General features: G+C 31.5%; 1 protein-coding gene across 1 annotated transcript in view; it reads left to right on the top strand.

Moving 5' to 3' along the window:
* The window catches only part of LOC127736361 (probable serine/threonine-protein kinase pats1), a 30571-nt gene extending 6317 nt beyond the window's left edge, over positions 1-24254 (top strand). Inside the window, exons 3-14 of the mRNA XM_052246862.1 lie at positions 483-616; positions 1395-1503; positions 2758-2842; positions 7394-7546; positions 11885-12077; positions 12916-13062; positions 14589-14742; positions 15889-15999; positions 16474-16543; positions 17571-17758; positions 20347-20475; positions 21311-24254. Of these exons, the coding sequence (XP_052102822.1) occupies positions 483-616; positions 1395-1503; positions 2758-2842; positions 7394-7546; positions 11885-12077; positions 12916-13062; positions 14589-14742; positions 15889-15999; positions 16474-16543; positions 17571-17758; positions 20347-20475; positions 21311-21859 (2022 nt within the window). The 3' untranslated portion in view covers positions 21860-24254. The remainder of the gene's footprint in view (positions 1-482; positions 617-1394; positions 1504-2757; positions 2843-7393; positions 7547-11884; positions 12078-12915; positions 13063-14588; positions 14743-15888; positions 16000-16473; positions 16544-17570; positions 17759-20346; positions 20476-21310) is intronic.
* Positions 24255-24680: the final 426 nt, after the last annotated feature.

Genomic DNA, 24680 nt, shown 5'->3' with positions numbered 1-24680 from the left:
AAATATGTATATTAATATTTACTTCTTCAAGTAAATAAAAATTACTTGTACAAGGAGTACCCCTGACTGTACATTATGCATGATATGTATTAGCCATAATAGAATTCTTAAAAGAATCAGCACACTGCCATTAAACATTTACCATGATTAACCATATTTACACAAACTGAATATAAAGGTTTCTAAATAAAATTGTTAATTCACTGTCATGACTGTCAAAGGTTTTAATATAAATATTTAAGAATCAAAAGTTTTTGGGTTGCATTGTAAATTAACCATATTTTGAAATATCATATTATAATTTAAGAATTCTGCACGATTCTTATTAGGAAATAACTCTTTTTACCATGCATACCACGATATAAAGATTGAAGGATAGGGAATTAATTAAAAGGCTATGATATGTATATGTATCTATTGGTAAAAGTCACACATTTCTCTATCTTGTATCTAAATTTTAACATCAATGTCTTATTTTTCAGATTTGCAAATTTGGTAAAATCTTAAACAGGCAATATTATTACACATATGGACAGCATAATTCAGCCAACTTCACTGTTGCAGTAAAGAGTACAGATAGTCCTCCTATTGTAACATTGACATTTAATGGAACTGGGTAAGAATTGGGATACATGTACATGTACATTAAATTCTGTCGATATGGCAACCTTTCACATTGGGAATGTTGTCCATTAAGCTCATCTGGGTTTTAGGATTTAAAAATTATTGTAAAACAAAATGACTCCATAATAATAAAACAGTTGTTTTGATAATAAATGGAATATCTGCACAAATTTAAAGGATTAATCAATTCATATTGTCTAAAATTAAAATGTAGATTTTTCTTTTTAAATCAATATTATCAATAACTTATTACATGTAAAAGATAGTCTCATTTATCAGCAGCAGATTTCTTAATCCAAGAAATTTATTTTAAGTTTCTGTGTAAACATGGCAAACATTTTTATCCATTGCATGTCTTAAATAGCAAGTTTTTATTTGACTTGAAGGTAGATATTTATTTGTTCTTCAGAATAAATTAGTCTGAATTTATTATACCTCAAGTACTCAGTATTTGTTATGCTTTTAGGGGCAGAAGGGGCTTACTATTCATTGTTTGCTGGCTGTTTTTCCTTTCTCAACTATAAATTTAAACATATTTTTACTAATACCTGGTAATTATCCACAGACTTATTTCTGTATAACATTTGAAGTTATTACATGTTGCTTATAACATGTAATAATTGAAATGTAATACATATACTTATTATGGTTTTAAAAATGAATATTACAAAAATATTTTAATTGTGGGAAACAATTTATTAATCATAGGATAATCTTCTAATGGTAGTTATAAATAAGATGTTATTAATTTCATATACTTTTCTTTTCAGAGGTAACTTCAGAAAGAAATCTCATATACGTTTAATCTGTGATAAAAGTCTTTTGAATCCTGACACTGCAGTGTTCAGTATAAAGCATGATGATTTGAAAACTGGCATTGTAAGTTTTATTGTTTTCATCCTCTCACAACTAATTTTTAAATCTCTGGAAGGAATTTTGAAAATATTTGTCTATCGTATGTCTGAACCATGATGTTCTTATAATTAGAAGTTTAACTATTAAAGTTTTTGAAATTTTAACAACTTTCTTAAACTATCCTGGATTTATACCACACTTGGACAGAAGCTTGTTTGTGATCATAATATAGTATTCAAAAGTAAATTTAAAAAAAAAAATCCTGTTTATCCGTATATTACTTATAAATGGACTTAGTTTTTCTGCCAGTTAACATTACATTCACTCTGTGGTTAAAGCTTTCAAAATTTTGATAACTTTCTTAAACTATCCTGGATTTGTACCAAACTTGGACAGAAGCTTGTTTATGATCAAAAGCTAGTATCTAGAAGGAAATTTTGTAAAAATTTATTTCCTGTTTTTCCTTATATTACTTCTAAATGGACTAAGTTTTATTCCAGTTAACATTACGTACAGTCTGCAGTTAAAGTTTTTAAAACATTTATTAGATTCATAAACCTTCTTGGATTTTTACCAAACTTGAACAGAACTTCTTACAATTAAAAGATAGTATCTAGAGGAAAAATTTTAATAATTTTTTCCCCATTTTTGTTGAGCCTGAGACTAACAGCAAAAGTGGGCGAGACACTGGGTTCCGCGGACCCTTATGCATTTTTTACTAAAAATGGCACAAATTTATAGAAAATGGAACAATTTTTCTCAATTAACTGTGTTTGTATTTTGGGTTTAAGAAAAGTTTTTAGCCTTAAATATTCTAAATTTATCCATGTTTTCGTAAGTTTGTTGCTTCTCTGTAAGTCAGTTTAGGATTATTAATCTTTTAGGAAATTAGCTGCATTTTTCATGAATCTATGCCATTTCAAGTATAAAATGTGGACTTGAAATAAAAGTTGTTTAACAATAGAAAAGTATTCCTCATTTGAGGGATAGTTACTCGTTTGGGGAACTTATTTTTATAATTCCCTATTTCTCGGGTTTTAACCAACTTACTGAATTAATCTGATTTGATGATTTTTTTCACTACTGTTTTTACAGTGACAGATTTATGTAAAGTAGTGTTTAAATTTTTTTTTAAAATTAATTGAAATTGAAAAGAATTTATTTCATATTTCATTATTCATAATTGATTCGTTTTCTAAATTATTCTCTTCATTATCTTATGACAAATTTATTATGCATGTCATGAATTATCTACAGTATTTAATATTATTTTTCTAGATATCAGAACTTCACCATATATGTTGTTGTCCTGATGCCTGTATGGATGGTATTCCCGCTGACAATTCAACAAACCTGTCTGTAGGTAAGCAAAAATTGAAATCTATAATTATCTTCACATGCAATCTACTACCTTGTCTGCAGGTTATCAAAAATGGAGAGAGTAAATCATTTTTTGGGGATTTAATATTTTTCACTGGTGGCATTTTTTTTTGCAGGTTTGTTTGGAGTCAATTAAAAAGAGTATCATTTCAGTGGCGATTCAGGATTTAAAAAAAAAAAATGTTTTTTGTTGTTTGTTTTTTTGGTGTTTAATGCCACTTTCATTGCACCACATACATGTATGAAATCATGAAAAAAGGTGGAAAAGGTTACATATTTCTTGATAAAGCAGATATACAATTGTTCTTATTATACTTTCAAAATGATACTTTGAGCAATACATACACATTAAATTTGCTCAAACAATTGATGTTTAAAAGCACACCTTTTTCATGGCCATTTATTGGGGTTACTGGCTCTACTACTTTGCATGGGATTCTCAATCAGAACGGTATTGACTATACTGGACAATTAGAATAACAGTATCATAAAATGACTCCACAATGCTAGTCATGCCAGTGTGGGGAGGGCTGTACATTTGATTCAAGCTGGAAAATGTTGTTCAATGCTTTCGATTTAAAGAAAAGCCCTTTATTCATGTTATGTTTATAATCAAGTTACACACAGAAAATTGAAATATTAATTGTTCAGCATTTAAAAGTCAGAAAATGGCTTCTATTTAATCTGTTGGGAAAGTCCAACAGACAACAAAAGAAAAGGAAAAGAACCGAAAGATGTTCAAATGTCAACCACAGTAGAAAATAACATGAGTTTATAAGTTGTCACGAATATATAAAACTTGGATTTTTATGCCCCACCTAGGGGCATTATGTTTTTCGGTCTGTGCGTCAGTTCGGTCGTTTGTCCGTCCGTCTGTCCCGTTTCAGATTAAAGTTTTTGGTTAAAGTTTTTAGTCAAGGTAGTTTTTGATGAAGTTGAAGTCCAATCAACTTGAAACTTAGTACACATGTTCCCTATGATATGATCTTTCTAATTTTAATGCCAAATTAGAGTTTTGACCCCAATTTTACGGTCCACTGAACATAGAAAATGATAGTGTGAGTGTGGCATCCGTGTACTATGGACACATTCTTGTTCCTTATGTACATGTGTCGGCTACAATTAAAGAACTAAACACGTCTTAAAGTATCTGTGAAAATTAGTTGATTTACAATATACTAGCTCCTCTGCTTTTTCTGATTGTTTTTTTGGCAATCAGTTAAAAGTACAATTGCTATTATGCATTCCAGCTGTCATGTAGAACTCTATGTGCCTCACATCACAGTTCAAGGTTGTAGTTACATGTATAAGATCTATCTCAAGAATTTTGATGTTCATTCATATTGTGCATGCTAACAATCAGTTTTTATTTTTACACCATATTATAATTTTTTTGACTATCAAAAACAGCATAGTTTCTTTTAGCCAAGAGTATTATTAATTTTTGCTGTAAACGTGATAAATGGTTTTTTTTTATCTTAAATTTTTACTCTATACTATTGACAAGAACAAAAAAGGGGGGAGTGGACAATTTTTGTTGATTGATTGATTGTTGGTTGCTTAACGTCCAGTGGCAAATATTTTATGCATGTTCAGGATGAAATTTTTGTTGAAGACAGTTAACAACTTTAAAGGTTAAGCAGTGAAGAAGTTCATTTTATACATGTATATTATATATTGTATACTATACATCTATATAAATTTATTGTTATATTTATATCCTGGGAAATATGCACATAGACTTGAACAGTGAGTTGAACTACCATTGTATAGATTTCAATTTGATAGAAAACAAATTATATACTTGACAAATTTAGATTTATTGATATAACATTACTTAAGAATAATATATGATATTAAAGGAACATTTCCTATGCTTAGTCACAGTTATGTGCAGTGCAGAAATTATCATATGTATCATTAACCAAATTCTATGTAATACAAGTACCTGTTATAAACCTTGAACCAGAATAAATCCATTTATAAATATTTACTTTGTATAAGAGTTAAACCTCTACATCAAGGCCACATTCATAAATTCATCATATCTAGGGTCCTTATAATTCTATGTACATGTAGTATATTTACTGTTTATAATTCTATCTAGAACTCATCCCCTAGGCAGGCTGTATATTATCTTTTTCTAGGTCAGATGAACATATTTGACCAGAATTTAGATTTCAAACATGCTCTTAAAAAATTTGGTTAAGAGTAAATAATTTTATATGAATTTAACCTAAAATAGAGTTTTTTCAAGTTATTAGAACTTTCGGTTGTGGAGGTAAATTTCGTGCATTCCAACTATGAATAATATTAAGAAAAAGGGCTGTAGGGTACTAGTCAATAACATGTGACAGTAACTTAACAAAGGATAAAACTAGAAAGGAAAGCTAGAGACCAACATACATTACAGAAGTGACCCTATATCATATGTCTTAGCTCTATATCTCTCTGAATCTGAACAAGTTTGTCAAATCTGCCATCAATACCTATTCCATGTTACAAATCATTCATTAATCATTCATTAATCATTCATTAATCATTCATTAGAGTTTCTGTTTTTCATACTGTTGATTTATTCTTTATAGGGGCCATTGTCCTATAATAAATGAATTTGACCTCAGACTAATGTCATATTTAAAAAAAAAATATTCCTCAGGTGGATATGGGGATCAGGATCAAACCTGGTCACAATCTAGTGTGTGAAGATATTTGCCACTGTTGTTTAAAGTTTAAATGATGCATATTTTTTTACCTTATTTGAGTGACACAAACTACTTGGAGCCTCTAGTTTTGTAACACATATCCTTAATCTTTTTAATTTATTATGTAATATGCCCTACTAATCTTATTTGGTTCAGATACCAGCAAAGCAATTATAGTAAAAATTTGTCCTTGAATTAGATCTCAAACTTTTATCAGTAATATTTTATTTACACAGTTAAATGCATAAATTTTATTAAACCAATTCTCAGCTTGTTGTCTGAAGCTGTGTCATTGTCCCACAACACTAAATCTCCTGTCTTATAATGTTTTCCTGTGACATGAGGTTGCTATGTCATTGTCCCACAACACTAAATCTCCTGTCTTATAATGTTTTCCTGTGACACGAGGTTGCTGTGTCATTATCCCACAACACTAAATCTCCTGTCTTATAATGTTTTCCTGTGACACGAGGTTGCTGTGTCATTGTCCCACAACACTAAATCTCCTGTCTTATAATGTTTTCCTGTGACACGAGGTTGCTGTTTCATTGTCCCACAACACTAAATCTCCTGTCTTATAATGTTTTCCTGTGACACGAGGTTGCTGTGTCATTTGTCCCACAACACTAAATCTCCTATCTTATAATGTTTTCCTGTGACACGAGGTTGCTGTGTCATTGTCCCATAACACCAAATCTCCTGTCTTATAATGTTTTCCTGCGACAGGAGGTTGCTCCTATCTTATAATGTTTTACTGGTTTCACTGTCTTTTCATCTGCAACAGTAGCTTTGAATTCTTTAAATTATCTTGAAGTGGATTAAACAGTTTCAGCACTTCATTATATGGTACAAAAATATATTTCTGTTTCCTGCCTGAGGACCCTACCTACCTTAACCTGCCCTAACACATTTTATGAACATTTTTGAATAAGCACGGATGTTTAAGTCCAGGTATTTTTCTTAAAGCACCATTAAAACGAAAGCTTCCATAAAATAATATATAGTCTGTGTAAAATTTTAAGAATAAAATCATTTACTTACCTACCTCCCCTATTTTTGCTGCCAAGAGACATGAATTATATATTTTAGGTTAAAATGAAGTAATTATTTACATAGGCGACAATGGTAGCCTTTTTTGGTTCTGCGTTTTCACTATAAAAGATCTGTTGATAAAACTCTTAAATTCTGAATTTTCAACACCTTTGGGTGTGAATAAAACTGCAAAACACATATGTGCCGCAGCTTTTTTGATAGAAAAATGGCTATTTTTAAGGGTACTCTGTGGTTCTGGAATATTAATTGTATAAATGAAGAACACCCCTTGCTTAATTTTGCACAGTAATGTTGCTCATCAAGAGTTTCCTCCAAATTTCTCGTTATTTCTCACTATTTCAATTTTGTTTTCTAATTAACATGGCACCAGAAAATAAATTTACTTCTACATATTATCTTGAATGTAAAAACTAGGTATGGCCATTCGTCTTTAATTATACCCCTGCTTTAAAAAAGGGGGGTATACTGTTTTACCTGTCTGTCCATCCATCCGTCCGTCCCATGAATATTTTTCGTCGCATTTTTCTCAGGAACTAAATCATAAGGATTTCTGAAATTTGGTTTCAGGGTTTATATAAGTCAGCTATACCGTGTGATGCGTTTTCAGATTCATCACTCAACAACTTCCTGTTTACCGTCAAGTATTTGTGCGGGGGTATCATTAGTGAGCAGTAGCTTGCAGTTTCACTTGTTACTTCCTTTTAACCATATATACTTTGCCTAACTAAGAACTGCTTTGACGATATCTAAATTACATTATATTTTTTGTTTTGTAGATGCTGCTAATGATAAAGAGAAGAAAAAGTCAGACAGCAGAACTTTGTTATTGATAGTAGCTTTAAATCTTGGCCTGCTGGTTTTTGCTGGTATTATTGGTACAATGTGTTATTCAAAGAGATCTAGTCCTAGTATATACTCAAAACTCCCAGGTTTGTAACTCAGAATATGGATCATTGGTTGGAGGTTTCTGATTTTGACTTTTAATGGTCAAACTTTTTTCTTATTTTGATCATCCTGAACATTCGTGAGATATTTGCCACTGGACATTAAGCAACCAACAATCATGATCTTATTTTGATCTACTTTTCTCATTTTCAAATGTTTCTTTTACGTTAGGGTTCCCACTTCACTTTGCAATTTAAATTGGAAAAACTAGAAAATGTCTGAAATTCATGAATATATGGTAAAATCATTGTCAGTCATCACATTTCAACTTGATATATATGTGAATTTGTCAGATATCATATATAGAGGGAACAACAGTTTCTATGAAATAATGTTTCTGAAGAAGGGCATCCGAGATGGACTGTCAATTTGAATAAAATTTAAATCTCCCCTGTCAGTTTAACCTTGAAAGATAAATAACTAAAACTAATCAAACACTTCACAATTGTAAGTTTTATAAAGATATCACCTGGATTAAGATAAAATATGACACTTTATTTACAGGTAAACAAGTATTTAACTACATCATAACAATAAAGTTATGGTAATATGCACATCAACTATTAAGTTTGTGAATTCGGACAAATATGCAGGTGTTATTTTTTTTTTTTAGCTCACCTGAATCAAAGGATCAAGTGAGCTATTCTCATCACTTGGCGTCTGTAGTTTGACGTCCTTCTTTGTCTGTTAAAACTCTTACAAAAATCTTCTCCTATCTAACTAATGGGTCAATTGATACCACACTTGGCCATAAATCATCATGTCCAGGGTGTTCAGTCAATTATGATATATTTCCATTTTTGTATTCAATGAGAAAATTATCCACACCAATGTTACATTTCCCATCCCAAGAAACATGTATCTTGTTTTAAAATGTGTTCAATGATGCTGCCTACCAACCTACATGACAGGACATTGCCAAAAGAAGAACATAAGGTTAAAATGCAAGTTTTGCAATTACTTTTAAAACTGCTATAGATAGAGAAAATCTGACTCCTTAAAGGAGTTACTTACCCTTAAATGGTGAGTTTTACCCTTTTGGTATTTTTGCATATTTTCTCAAAATAAAATAGAGAGAAACTGTACATCATAAAAATGATCTGCAAGACAAGATTTTCAGGCATATTTTTGGCAAAAAACAATAGTTGATAGATAGAAAATGAAAAAGGAAAAATGATTGTCAAGACAAGATCAACAAAAAAGAAATCTTAGAAATGAATTACAATTTTGTAGAGTGGCCATTGTTGAAAATGGACATACATGTACATACAAGTGAATGACCAAACATGCTCTTTTAAAGCCTCTAGTTTAGTATCCAATTTTCATTTGATACTTTTAGCCTTAGAGTTAAAGTGTTTAAAAATCATTTTATTTTGATTTCTCTTATTAAAAAAAAAAGACATGCTGAAAATTCACAGATTATTATAGTATAGTGAAAATATGCAATCAAATTTCATAAGAGTGGTTTCTACTTATCTGAATATATTACAATAGTTGATTGGTCAGTTTTATAGTTTCAATAGTTTTTAAACTCAATGGCTAATTCAGTCAAGGGAGATTTGGTACGCAGTTGTATTAGCATTTGCAATTCTCTTTTCCATGGAGATTATATAGCCATGCCCTATCATCATGGCTCATTACCTTTAAAACTTTTGCCTATTTTACAAGTTTAAGTTAGTGTTTAGGTTAGTTTAAAGGGAACCACTAATAAGAAGTCAATGGTATTTGGTATGCAGTTTTATAAGCATTGGAATTTCTCATTTCCATGGAGGCTATTTAACCTTGCAAATGCAGTCATGGTTCATCGACTTTGAATGTTTTGCATAGTTTACATGTTTGAATATTGCCATTTTTGTCAAGCCTGCGACTTTTGTCGCAAAAGCGAGACATAGCGATCCTACATTCCGTCGGCGTCATCGATGACGGCGGTGTCCACAAATATTCACTCTGTGGTTAAAGTTTTTGAAATTTTAATAACTTTCTTAAACTATCCTGCATTTCAACCAAACTTGGATAGAAGCTTGTCTATGATCATAAGATAGTATCCAGAAGTAAATTTTGTAAAAAAAAAATCCTGTTTATCTGTATTTTACTCATACATGTCATAAATGGACTTAGTTTTTCTGCCAGTTAACATTACATTCACTCTGTGGTTAAAAGTTTTTAAAATTTTAGTAACTTTCTTAAACTATCCTAGATTTGTACCAAACTTGGACAGAAGCTTGTTTATAATCATAAGATAGTATCCAGAAGAAAATTTTGTAAAAAAAAAATCCTGTTTATCTGTATTTTACTCATATATGGACTTAGTTTTTCTGCCAGTTAACATAACATTCACTCTGTGGTAAAAGTTTTTATATGACCGCAAAAAAATTTTGTGGTCGTATATTGGTATGACGTTGGCGTCGTCGTCGTCTTCGTCCGAAGACACATTGGTTTTCGCACTCTAACTTTAGTTTAAGTGAATGGATCTCTATGAAATTTTACCATAAGGTTCAATACCACAAAAGGAAGGTGGGGATTGATTTTGGGGGTTATGGTACCAACAGTTAAGGAATTAGGGGCCAAAAAGGGGCCAAAAATAAGTATTTTTGTAACTTCCAGACATAACTTGTGTGTTAGTGTATGGATCTCTCTGACATTGTACCACAAGGTTCCATATCACAAAGGGAATGCTGGGATTGATTTTGGGGGTAATTGCCCCATATGTTAGGAATTAGGGGCCAAAAAGGGGCAAAAAACAAGCATTTTTCTAGTTTCATGACAATAAATTGTGTGTAAGCGTATGGATCTCTCTGACATTGTACCACAAGGTTCACCATATCACAAAGGGAAATCTGGGATTGATTTTGGGGGTTATTGCCTCCAAATTTTAGGAATTAGGGGTCAAAAAGGGGCAAAAAACAAGCATTTTTCTAGTTTCATGACAATAACTTGTGTGTAAGTGTATGGATCTTTATGAAATTGTACTACAAGGTTCCATATCACAAAGGGAAAGCTGGAATTGAGTTTGGGGGTAATTGCCCAAAAAGTTTAGGAATAAGGGGCTAAAAAGGGGCCAAAAATAAGCATTTTTCTAGTTTCCAGACAATAACTTGTGTTCAAGTGTATGGATCTCTCTGAAATTATACTGCAAGGTACCATACCACAAAGGGAAGGCTGGGATTGATTTTGGGGGTAATTGCTCTAAACGTTTAGGAATTAGGGGCAAAAAAGGGGCAAAAAAACAAGCATTTTTCTAGTTTTAGGATTATAACTTGTGTGTAAGTGTATTGATCTTTATGAAATTGTACTACAATGTTCCATATCACAAAAGGAAGATGGGATTGAGTTTGGGGGTAATTGCCCTAAACGTTTAGGAATTTGGGGCCAAATTTGGGGCCAAAAAGGGGCCAAAAAACAAGCATTTTTTTAGTTTCCAGACAATAACTTGTGTTCAAGTGTATGGATCTCTCTGAAATTGTACTGCAAGGTACCATACCACAAAGGGAAGGCTGGGATTGAGTTTGGGGGTGATGAATCATAAGGGGGTTCAAAAAATTTTGGGGGGAGGGGGATTTTTTTTTCCTTTTTCTTCTTTAAAATTTTCCATTTTAAATTGGTTATTTCTGATTTATATATAAAAGCAAATAATAACGATATGGTTTGAATAGGTAAATTAAAATTTTTTAAGTTCTTAGACCACATTCATTCTGTGTCAGAAACCTATGCTGTGTCAAATATTTAATTACAATCCAAATTCAGTGCTTTATCAAGCTTGAATGTTGTGTCCATACTTGCCCCAACTGTTCAGGGTTCGACCTCTGCGGTTGTATCAAGCTGTGCCCCAGCGGAGCTTTCTATTCAAATTTTAATAACTTTCTTAAACTATCCTGGATTTGTACCACACTTAGACAGAAGCTTGTTTATGATCAAAAGCTAGCATCTAGAAGGAAATTTTGTAAAAAAATTATTTCTTGTTTTTCCGTATATTACTTATAAATGAACTTAGTTTTATTCCAGTTAACATTACATACAGTCTGCAGTTAAAGTTTTTAAAATATTTATTAGATTCATAAACCATCCTGGACCATCCTGGATTTTTACCAAACTTGGATAGAAGCTTCTTACAATCAAAAGATAGTATCTAGAGGAAAATTTTTAATAATTTTTTCCCCATTTTTGTTGAGCCTGCGACTAACAGCAAAAGTAGGCGAGACACTGGGTTCCGCGGAACCCTTACGAATTTTTTATTTCAATATTTGCATTGTACTATCAAAATGACAAAAGGCGAGACATATCTCTGTGTTAACAATTTATGAATTTTTGTATTTTATTTTTAGGTATCGGGGCAGTACCTTCAACACAAGTAAATTTCAGTTCCATAGATTTAGAAAAAGACACCTTAGAAATGCCTAAATCATCACATTCTTCCGTAAGAGATTATGAACCATGGGCAGAACGGAAGAAACAAGTCATGATGCCTATATTTGATGATTGTGTCATACCTAAAGATAATATAGAACTAGCACAAAGGTACGTCAAGATATATTAGGACCAGTCCAATTTTAATTTGGGTTAGGATTTCCTGCATTGATGTTTCGTAAAATAATGATTTGAATAAAGACTATGAAAAAGATGCAACAACTTTAACATGTGCCGTGCATGGACAAAAGTTGTTCTTTTTTCAATATTTTCCTATTAATTTATACAAATTTGCAGATTTTTTTAAGGCAGATTATAATTTAAGTACCCATATTAAAAAGCTGATTAAAATTATCTATATAATAGACAGTAACAATCGGTCTTGAACTACCAGAATTCATCTATAATTGACCACTTTAAAATAGAATATCTATACATAAGTGCAAATTATCATCTTTATATAAGATATCATGTAATAAAATATATTTTGGGGTAAAGCCATGGCTCATATCTAAATATGAAAGACAAAATCTCAAAAAGAGGCTATTTTGGAGAAAGGGGTTCCAGAAGGATACCCTCCTAAAGTCACAAGGTCACCATGTCACTTTTAAGCAAATTCAATAAATCTGTGTTAAAGGTCACAGGTCCTTTAAAATGAGATGTAAGATGGCAAGATTGCCTGCTAAAAACCTCAGAGTCAAGGTCAAATTTGAGAATCTTGGAGCCACAAGAAGTTTGAAGCGAATACTCCAGACAGAATAAAAAAATATAAGATAGTAATATTTGACAGATTATTATCTTTTAAATTTTTAGAGGGTTTATAGTATTTGATTTTCAAATTCAAAGGTAAAAAAAAAGTGGCCTTATCATACCTTCTTTGAAATACAGATATTATATATATATATATCTTTTTCCAGTTCTAAAATTAAGTTAAATATAACATTTTCAGGTTAGGAGGTGGCTTGTATGGTGACACATATTTTGGTGATGTAAAAGGGTTAAAGGTCGCTGTTACAAGGATTACACTGAACCTTCACAAGGAGCAAAAGACATCAGAAATGTTACAATGGCTAAAAGATGAAGTATGGTTTTTAAGGTAATTAATACATTTGGTTAAAAGTATACCATTACATTTTCAATGTAGAGTGATTTTTGTCTCCCTGGACAAAGTCACAAAGGTAAGACTTAGGCATGCTGTTTCCGAAATATCCACAAATCTTCCAATACAATACTATGATCACCATTTTGAAATGCAACTGAAACTGCTGCTAAATCCATACATTTTAAAACCAGTCAAACTGCATCTTTGTTTTTGACATGGAATAGAAGTTCCTTTATAATATTAGTTCCAGATTGAAGAAATATTCTAGAATATTACTTCTATCAGAAGAAATATTACAGAATTTGTTCCTAACAAAATTAAGGGTATATAGACTATTGGTTTTAACAGGAGCAGATATTATAGCATTGTTTAAAATATAAGTTTCCAGGGGAACTTTTTTTTAGAAGGAACAAACTCAACAAACATATCTTGACACTTATTTCAGACCATCAATTATGTAAATTAATTACCTAAAATTTGCTACATTATCCAATCAAAATGAATGCTGCATACAAATTTGCATTATAATAATGAATATCTACTGAAGTAGGCCTATTTTTAAAAACAAAAGCATTATTAATGATTATATAATTAACAGAATTTAATAATTTCTATTTAGATAGTTTCCAGTTTATTTATACCAGCTTTTTTAGTTAAAAACTTTAGTTTTTGTCTCGCCTTGACGGAGTCAAAAAGCGAGACATAGGTATGCTGTTTCCGCCGCCACGGTCACCGTCGCCGCCAACAATGTATTAGTTTGTGATTAGGTCTAGTTCATGGTGAACCACAATGGTAAGTCAATGATATTTGGTATGCAGTTGTATTAGCATTGGCACATCTCATTACCATAGAGATTATTTGGCCCTGCCCCCTCAGTCAAGGTGTATTGACTTTGAAACTTTTCATAGTTTACATGTATTAGTGTAGGTCAGTTCAAGGCGAACCATTAGTGGTAGGCCAATGTTAATTGGTGTTCAGTTGTATAAGCATTAGCACATCTCATTTCCATGGAGAATATTTGGCCCCGCCCCCCTCAGTCATGGTCTATTTACTTTGAAACTTTTGCTTAGTTTACATGTATTAGTTTGCGACTAGATCAGTTTAAGATGAACTGCTAATGTTAAGTCAATGATATTTGGTATGCATATATTGGCATTTGCAAGTATTGTTTCCATGGAGATTATATAGCCCCACATCTGATCATGGTTCATTGACTTTGAAACTTTTACATAGTTTACAAGTTAATGTTTGTGTTTAGGTTTTTTTAAAGGGAACGACTTATAATAAGTCAATGGTATTTGGTATGCAGTTGTATTAGCATTGGCACATCTCATTCCATGGAGATTGTTTAGCCATGTACCTTCAGTCATGGTTCATCGACTTTGAATATTTGCATAACTTACATGTTAAAGTATTGCTATTTTAATTTCAACATTTGCATTATCAAAATTACAAAAAGGTGAGACATATCTCTGTGATAACAGTTTATCTTGCTATATATGTATTTTGCTTCTTTGTAGCCGACAGAGACACAGAAACATTGTAGCTATGTTAGGGTTGTGTACAGACTCAAAATTTCCATATATAATGTCAGAATTCATAGAAGGCTTCACTGTTAAAAATTATATACAGAATAAAGGGGATTTAGTTTCCTGGCCACTTAGAGTCAAAATTGTAAGTATGTAAAATCGTGGTTTGAGTTTTAAGACTTTCATGCCATATTCAACTCCTAAAATGGTAAAAGGGCAAGGATGCAAATATTAAAGTTATGACATGTATGAATTTGATAAACGTTGGCTGTAATCCAGTGGAATTTTCAAATGATAATTATACTCCCGCTTTTAAAAAGTGGGGGTATACTGTTTTACCTCTGTCTGTCCGTCCATCCGTTAGTCCATCTGTCCATCCATCCCATGAATATTTTTTTTGCATCTTTCTCAGGAACTACATCATTAGGATTTCTGAAATTTGGTTTCATGGTTTATATAAGTCAGCTTTACTGTGTGATGCGTTTTCAGAATCATCACTCAACAACTTCCTCTTTACCGAACACTTACATTTGGGCGGGGGTATCATCACTGAGCAGTAGCTCAGTTTCACTTGTTGTTTTTGCATAATGATATCAGAAGTTAGATGTTAAATCCAAAAAGGGGGATGGTGATTATAAAAATTATATTCAATACATTTTTAATTTTTTGGTTTGTTGGAAGTATGCAAAATTGCACAAATATCAAAAGGTACACATGCTTGCTCAAATATATGAGAAATGATAAGGACAGAAAACATTGACTTCATTCTTGCTATTGTTATCACTGCCTTTATCATGTTTGTGGTCTTATGTTAGTCTACCTGCCTAAAGTGCGTGGGTTATTAATCAATAATTTAATTTTGGATGTAACATGTCTTCTGATTGGCTGAAAGTGTTTTGTATATCAGCTCATAGACATAATTTTGTCATGTGAACGTGACGTCATCAACGTTTTTATCATGATTTACTCCTTTTTAGAATTAAATTATAAGGAATGACTGTAATATTTTTTCTGTCTATTCGAAATTACCTAAAAAATGTGGTGCACACTTTTAGATAACCCGCTACGCAGGTTATTCAGTGTGCACCACATTTTTAATGTTATTTCTTCATAGACAGAAAAAATATTACAGTCATTCCTTAATTAACAAGTCAATTTAACCAAAGACTTGAAAAAATTAGTACCTGCTGTCTATAAAGTTTTCAGTATTTGTATTATACAATCAATGGTATATACTGGCAAGACATATCTCTGTGTCAATAGTTTATTTTATATCATATTAATTTTTCAGTGTTTACAAGCTGCTGATGGTGTTGCCTATCTTCATTCTACAAAACCTCCCATCATACACAGAGATCTCAGATGTGCTAATTTATTTATATCTCATCATGAAATTGTAAAGGTAGGTTTCTCTTTCTGTGTATTAGCCTCCTTTTAGTAGAAGCACCTCCATGTGGAGATTTTAATCTTATTTAAAAGATTATGGTGTTAAACATACTTGGTAGAATTCGTCAAAGATACCAGGATTATAATTTAGTATTCCAGACATACATTTCATCTATGTAAGACTCACCAGTGGCGCTCAAATCAAAACCAATGGAAGGCAAAACCAATATTGAGGTTGAAAAGCAGTGGTCACCAAAAAATCCAAAATGTTGTGTCAAATTTGACTAAGACCATCTTAACTCTTGGTGCGAAACATTAATGTTTTGAAAGATTTTACAATTTTGTTAACAATTAATTTATAGTAAAACTGTGAACCATTAAGGTCGTTCAAAATGGCGAAATTTAAAACTCCACAAAAATAAAGCACATTACAGTATATATATCAATGTAGCAATGAGACAATATTTACATGCTGTTTATTTGTTGACAGGTTGGAGATTTTGGTTTAATTAAACTGATACAACCATTGAGAAAATTATGTCAACAGGAAGATTGCTGTTGTAAGTTATATTTATTTGGTGAATGCTTCTCCTTGCATTGGAGCACAAATAAGTCCAGTAAACAACTGCTTGTTTTGGAGGAGTAATTGTTTGCCAAAGCCAACAAACCAAACATGTTAGGACTAGAATAGTGAATTTAGCAGATTTTTTTGTTAATGAATTTCCATAGAAGTTATTGTATTCTTGTAGTAAAGATAGTGCAAGTGAGCTACAGTTTAATCTCTTTATCTTGAAGTCTTCAGGATCTAAAAATCAATTTGAGACATGATTCCTTTCTTGAATTAAAGATTTTTTAAACGTTCAATGGTAGATAACTCTTGAATAATAATGATATTGCATGTTTAAGTTCATTATTTTTTAGAATCTTTTTATTTCTTTACTTCAATTATCTTTTATTTCACTCTTTCTTGCGATAAGAAAAAATATTGATTGGTAGTTGTTTGCTTAATGTGTTGGTTGCAATATTTCATGCATACTTAAAGAATAATAAAACTGTAAATCAATAAGATTCAAGGGGAGACAAATGATATTTATTGTGTATTCTCAAGATTGTTGTTATGACATGAACAGCTTTCTGTATTTGAATGGTTTGAAAAGTTTTAAACTTTCAATGGAAAAAGAACAATATAAATATTTATCAAAAGAATATGATGAATAAGAAGACCTTCATAATGAGAATAAAACAAGGGGAGATAACAAGGGGACAACAAAAAACATAGTTGAGAAAACTCCATGGCACAAAGAAAAAGACAAACAGCAGTTCACAAAACACCACACAGGTAAATCTGTTTTGTTACATGAACCCCATCAAAAACTGAGGGTGATTTCAGTTACTCTGGTAAGCAATTTCTTATCAGTTAGTAGCACGCGTCATAATGCTCTTAGCAAGTAAAAGTTTTATAAAAAGTCCAATTTGGTGAAGTCACAATTGAGGAAAAGAATGCAGATCTAATACATTTAAAATTGACATTCAATAATTTTAACTTTAGTATTAAAGTTAAAATCTTTTCTAATTTTGTATTTCTAGGTCAAGGTCATATCTGTGCTTGTCCTTCCTCTTTACGATGGACTGCTCCAGAAGTCCTGAACCACCCAACTTCAGAAGAAAAAGATAGATTTATCTCCCTTAAGTCTGATTCCTACTCCTTTGGTGTGTGTATGTGGGAGGTTGTTATGTGTGATGATCCATTTGATGATGTACAAATAGAGCAAGAGGTATAAAATCAGTCATTTAAACATTTTTTGTCGTCAAACAAGATATTGCATTAGACAAGTGATTTATTTGTTCCCAGTTCATGAAATTTTGAATGGCATGATTAGTTTTTATACGATGGCAAAAGTTTTGCTGTCATATAATGGTACGATGTTGTCGTCGTCATCGTTGTCCCAAGACATTTCGTTTCCAGACAATAACTTGAATATAAGTGTATTTATCTCTATGAAATTGTATCACAAGGTTCAATACAACAAAAGGAAGGTTGGGATTTATTTTTGGGGACTATTGTCCTAACTGTTTAGGAATTAGGGGCCAAAAACAATCTTCTTGTTTCAGGACAATAACTTGTGTATAAGTGTATGGATCTTTATGAAATTGTACCACAAGGTTTCATACCTCAAAAGGAAGGTTGGGATTGATTTTGGGGGTTGTAGTCCAAATCTTTTGGGAACTTTGGGCCAAAAAGGGTCCAAAAAAAGGATTTTCTGGTTTTGGGACAATAACTTGAGTACTTGTCTTTGGATCTCTATAAAATTGTACCACAAGGTTTCTTACCAAAAAAGGAAGGTTGGAATTGATTTTGGGGGTTATGGCCCTAACCGTTTAGGTAAAAGGGAGCCAAAATTAAGACTTGTCTAAAACTCTGTATAAATTGCTGATTTCTTGACCAATTTCAATGGGGTTTAATTCAAAGTCTCAAATTGTTGGGTATCTTTAATATGTTAATATGTTGAATCTAACTGTGTATTTAGATTTTGGATTTTTTTGTCCCTGTTTTTAAATTGGTCCACATTCAGGTCCAAAGGGTCCAAAATTAAACTTTGTTTGATTTCATCATCGAACATTCAATTATTGGGGATCTTTGATATGCCACATCTAACCTAGTATTTAGTTTTTTTAATGTTGCGCCCCACTGTCAAATTAGTCCACATTTAGGTCAAAAGGATTCAAAATTTAACTTTGTTTGAGTTCATCATAGTGGTCTTGGAGTTCTTTGATATACTAAATTTAACCATGCATTCAGATTTTGGATATTGGACCATAATAGGTAAGTGTCCAATTTTAAATTTTAAGTTCTTAGAACACATTCATTCTGTGTCAGAAACCTATGCTGTGTCAAATATTTAATCATAATCCAAATTCAGAGCTGTATTAAGCTTGAATGTTGTGTCCATCCTGGGTGTGGAAATATTTGTTGTGACCACTTGTCCCCGGGCAAGTGAAATTGTAAATTTTACTTGTCTGGAAGAAGAATTACTTGCCCTGATTTCTTAATAAATTTTGGAGTGAAGAAGATGTATTTTACTGTAAACATGTATGTTTCTAAAACAGTAATTAAACACTATGAAAATGGTATCCATGGTCTTTGTTTGTATGTAAGAATGCATGTATGATAAAATGATAAGTAGAGTATACACCAATGAGATAGAAACCAACCAAAAAACAATTCAAACTTAAGAATCTAGAGGCCAATTTTGTAATGTCCACATACTTATTTTTGTATTAATTGATCTATTTCTTAATCATTGATGTTGCTTTACTTAAACATGTTGCTTTCATAATGTTATTTGACATTTTTTCTACTTTGATGAAAAATTTTGAGGACTTTTCTATATGGGTATATAAATTAACATTGTCAAGCAATACTTTTTTTACTTGACCATGGGCAACAAAGACACAAAAAATTGCTTGTGCGGTCAAATGTACGAGTAGGGCAAGTCAGGCCTAGCATTTCCACACCCCTGTGGGACCATAATTGCCCCAACTGGTCAGGGTACGACCTTTGCAGTCTTATCAAGCTCACCTTGCAGATTATTTTATTTTAACATCGTTTAAAAATTTTACAATACCTTATTGAAACATAAGTTTGAAATGCTTGCATGTTTTAGATTATGTCATTCAAAACACAATGTTGGCTTGGAATAGCATTGTTGCTTTAAACTTATGTTGTGTGCTGAGGAATGAATTTTGTTCTGTGTTAATGTAGATCAATACTTAACTTCATTGTTACAGAAATTGTCTGAAAGAGAGTTGTTTGCTTTGGCTATTCCAGGAAAAAATGAATGGGAGGGTTGGACACCATATGGAATTTTTTTCTTTATGTAATAATGGTGGAGCAAATATAAATCTGTCACAAAAGAAATAAAAATATTTGATGGTAGAGTATACAAAAAAATGTTGTTCCTGGAATAGCCTTTATATTTAGCAAATTGTACAATTGGAATTCCTTATTTTTAAATTTGCATCACTATATATAGGTGTTTTTGAGAAATTGGGGTCATAATTTATTCATTTGTGATGATATTATACAGAAGGTCCTTTATAAAAAAGTTGTTTTGATAAAATTGATTATTTAATGGAGGATTTATTCAGATAAATAAGGTACAGGACATAAAGAGGAAACATTGTGCATCTGTTCTTCTTTTCTTTATATTTCGTAAAACTCTGTAAATTTTGGTTGATTTATTTTAACTGTAGTTACCTCTTAAAATAGTTAAGGAATCTGTTCAATGCATAGAAATTTTAGTGAAGTAGACTCTAATTGGTTTCTTTTTTACAGATAACCTTACATTATACCATTTTTCAGGTGATGGAGTTGGTTAAAGACGGTATCCGTCCTGAAATCCCAGAAACTGTTGATATAATGCCTCAGTATAGAACATTAATGAACCAGTGTTGGAACGGAGAGCCCGAAAACAGACTTTCTTTTAAACAGGTGAAACACAGTCATTCCAAAAGTTGTTGGACTGTCAGGGATTGGCGGTATAAAAAATATTGCAGTCCAACAAAAAAATCGGGGAAAAAAACAGACTGGAGGTGCTGTATAAACCTATTCGCAGATTAAAGACAATTTCAAAACTTTTGCCATTCTCCTTTCCGACTTATCATGTCATGTTGCATATAGTCATTTTAATTTTTAATGCTAAATAATAAAATAACATATTTCCATTTCTGTTAATGCATATTTATAAAAATACAGGTCTTTGTCTTTTTAATTTAATATAACCAACATGGCAGTATAAATGTAACAACAGGTCACAAATGTAAAAAGTGAATCAATTCAATATCGCATGCTTACCACAGCACTATCAAAAAATCCTGAGGAAAACACTGATGTTGATCTTGAAAAATTATGAATGTGCAGTCCCTGGTAAAAGAAAACATGGGAAAATAAATGATGAAGAAATACAAAACATTTGAGAGAGTATGATTAAATCATAAACATTAATGAAATAAAGTATAAAAGTCTGAATAATGTGTTTTATTAAAAAAATTTGACACTTGTATTTTGGTCTGGTAAAACCTCATTCAGTCTTGTAAATTTTTTGAGTTTACAGGACCGAATGTCCTGTAAAATCTGAGAGACCTTGGGAATGACTGGAAGCATTGATTTGACTTTAAAGAATTTATTGTTTATCATGTTTATGGCAGCTGTATGCAAAATTTTACAAAAATCTGTGACATGACCTGTTTACTGTAACTTGACCTTAACAAAAACCTCATTGTATTTATATTATGCTAGAAGTTGAAAACATAAATTTATATTTCAGATCGCAACCAAATTGAAAGAATTAGTATCCCCAGCCAGAAATTTTCAAAAGAACATTTTGAATAAACAGAAACTTCAAAAATTACAATATGAAATTGGGGTCAGTGACTCAGATAGTGTTAATAGATTAAGATATGACAGTGGTAAGCGAATTCACAGAGATTCAGAAAGAAGTACAGCATTCAGAATGGACAGTGGAAGAGGACGCGTTCACAGAGATTCAGAAAGTAACTACGTACAAAATATTGACAATGGTACTCCACGAGTTCACAGAGATTCAGAAAGTAGTTCCAAACTGAAATCAGACAATGGTATTAAGCGATATCACAGAGATTCAGAAAGTAGTTCCATACTTAAAACAGACAATAGTATTCAGCGACATCACAGAGACTCAGAAAGTAGTTCCATATTGAAAACCGACAATGTTTCACATAGACTTCACAGAGACTCCGAAAGCGGTTCAGTATTAAAAAGTAACAGCAATAATCTTTCTAAAAATGATAGCTTTAAAGGATCTGTTAAGAAAGTTGATTTCAAAGATGATGTTTAGCAATAATTCAGATAACTGTATTTGAAGGAAGACTACTAGAATGTTTTATTAAACTTTTTATTGCCTCCTTATTAATCAGAAAAAATTAACAACAATTTCTGTCATTTTCTCTTGTCAATGTCTCTTCTATACCTAGAAAACCCTTGCTTTCAATTAGAAAATGGTTCAAAAGTGACATGATATGCACGTAGGTATCTTGATACAAGTTTATCTATAAAAATTGAAATAATTTGAAAAATAGAAAAACTATTTAGTTTTTGGTCTATAAACTAACCCAACTAAGTAGGGTTGGCCATGCATGCATGGTTAAGGGTCTTCAATTATGAAACATAGAAGTAAATATAGCACTAACTAACACCTTAGCAATGCATGTTTGGCTCACCCTCCTTAGTTACAGAAATAAATCATTACCAAATTAATCTACATTTCCCAAAATTCCAGTTTCCAATAATTTCCTTTTTTTTGACCTTTCTGAATTTTATTAGTACCTTAAAAAATAAGTGATTCTCAAACCTCAAGGTGATCCATCTGATTTTTTACTTATCATGTTGTTTCGACAAAAATCACACTGTTTAAACACTAAAATCAGATGTAGTTTGGTTAATTGAATGGAAAATCATATCATGTGAACAGAACGCTGTACCATTGACTTGTGCTCAAATCGGATTGAAAATCGAATGGAAAATTTTATCTTGTAAAAGCACCTTAAGGTGTACATTATTATTTCATTTTGTTATTTTTTGTCATTGCAAACCTACCAATATTTCAAAACTTTAGTGGTGAATTAACAGCACTGCAGGAGTTCAAAGTTTAATTAGGTTTATTTACTATTTTTGTTTGGAAAAAGAAAATTGTCAGTGAAAATGGACAGATATGCATATTATCATAATTTTATTATTATCAATTCCATAATTACATGCATGTATAACCAAGAAGAATTAATTGATGATGATAAGACTTTTTTATTCTTTTGAATTACTGTAATGTCTTGACAAGATTGAAATAATCAAGATTAATATTTTTTCTAGAATGGGAGGGTTGCTACTGCAATCATTTCTTTTGCATAATAAAATGGAAAAAAAAAGTTTGCCTTGTGAACTGAATAATAGACTAATGAATTCTTTATTTAGAGGGAAAGCACACTGGTACAACGCACAAATCTTCCCTGGGGCCCTCAATGCTTTTTTTGAAATGTTTCCAACATTTGTTATTGCTTGGCTGAATATTGACAATCCAAATTGTCTCCCTTTTGGGAAAAATTCTAAACTCAGGAAAAAGCAATGTTTGCATGGAATTTTTTACAAAAATCATTTTCTAGTAGCAACAGTTGGTAAAGTTTGTATAGTTTATACTTAAATCATGATATTTGCTGGAGTTTCATCGTCTGATATATTTTTTGTTTGCCCAAATCTATAAACTTATATATGATTTCCTGTAGGAACTTAGTAGTAAATACGTACCCAAGAAAGTTTGCATGATGTTATATAATTGGTAGTAGAGTTTACGTATAAAGAAGGTCTTTTTCTTGGCAGCCCAGTTTTTACTCTTAATAACACGTGCACTAACCAACACAAAATTATACAAAGCAACAATAAAAAGTATTATCAAAAATACCAAACTCCAATCTAAATTCAAAAAGGGGGAAGTCCATACAAAGCAAAGAAGGTGTTGTTAAACCCCAACAAAACAAACGAACAAAACCCTTGTTTACTTAAATTTTATGCAAGTTACCAGTAGGTGCTAAATCTTGAATTAAGTTTATTTGTTTGTTTTTAATATTGTACAATATTTGATATTGTTTGTTATATAATTTAATATATAATGATTGTTAATTATCCAGTTATTTTACTTGCCAGTATTCACATGCCAAAATAGTGAAGAATGAGTATCATCTTTTTAGTGTATAAAAAATATACTGACCATCGAAAGAAATACATCTGAGGTTTGATATTCTGTCTCAGATATTTCCATGGAAATATGAAAATTGGAAAACTAAAATATAATAGAACATATAATTTGATGACTTTTTCATTCCCAATTTATACCAAAAGGTTGTTGGTTAGAAATCGCCACGATTTTTCAGGGGGAAAATGTTTTGTATTGAAAGGAAAGTTTTGTTGCTCATAGAGAAATAACAGAAAATACGATTCTTGGTTGAAACATTTAATGTTCACCCCAGTAATTTCTAAAGTGAAAAATTCAAATATACATTCATAAAATAAGAAAATATTTATTGTTTCCTGAACCAAATTATAAACATAATAATGACTGAATTGATTTCTATTAAACTTGTTTTGTAGTCAATGGTTTTATTAGTTTTGTATTAGAAACCAAAGTTTTATAAGCAATCAGAGATTGTGGTTTGCTTGTCCCACAACACTGTGTGTTGGTTGCATTTTTATACGACCGCAAAAAAATTTTGAGGTTGTATATTGGTATGACGTTGGCGTCGTCGTCGTCGTCCGAATACACAATGGTTTTCGCACTCTAACTTTAGTTTAAGTGAATGAATCTCTATGAAATTTTACCATAAGGTTCAATACCACAATAGGAAGGTGGGGATTGATTTTAGGGGTTATGGTACCAACAGTTAAGGAATTAGGGGCCAAAAAGGGGCCGAAAATAAGCATTTTTGTAACTTTCAGACATAACTTGTGTGTTAGCATATGGATCTCTTTGACATTGTACCACAAGATTCCATATCACAAAGGGTCAATGCTGGGATTGATTTTGGGGTTAATTGCCTCAAAATTTTAGGAATAAGGGGCCAAAAGGGGGCAAAAAACAAGCATTTTTCTAGTTTCATGACAATAACTTGTGT

The sequence above is a fragment of the Mytilus californianus genome, unplaced genomic scaffold, assembly GCF_021869535.1.
Source record: "Mytilus californianus isolate M0D057914Y unplaced genomic scaffold, xbMytCali1.0.p SCAF_30, whole genome shotgun sequence".
In the NCBI taxonomy this organism is placed as follows: domain Eukaryota; kingdom Metazoa; phylum Mollusca; class Bivalvia; order Mytilida; family Mytilidae; genus Mytilus; species Mytilus californianus.
Note: the sequence above shows the minus strand (reverse complement) of the source record. Positions and strands in the feature narration are given on the sequence as shown.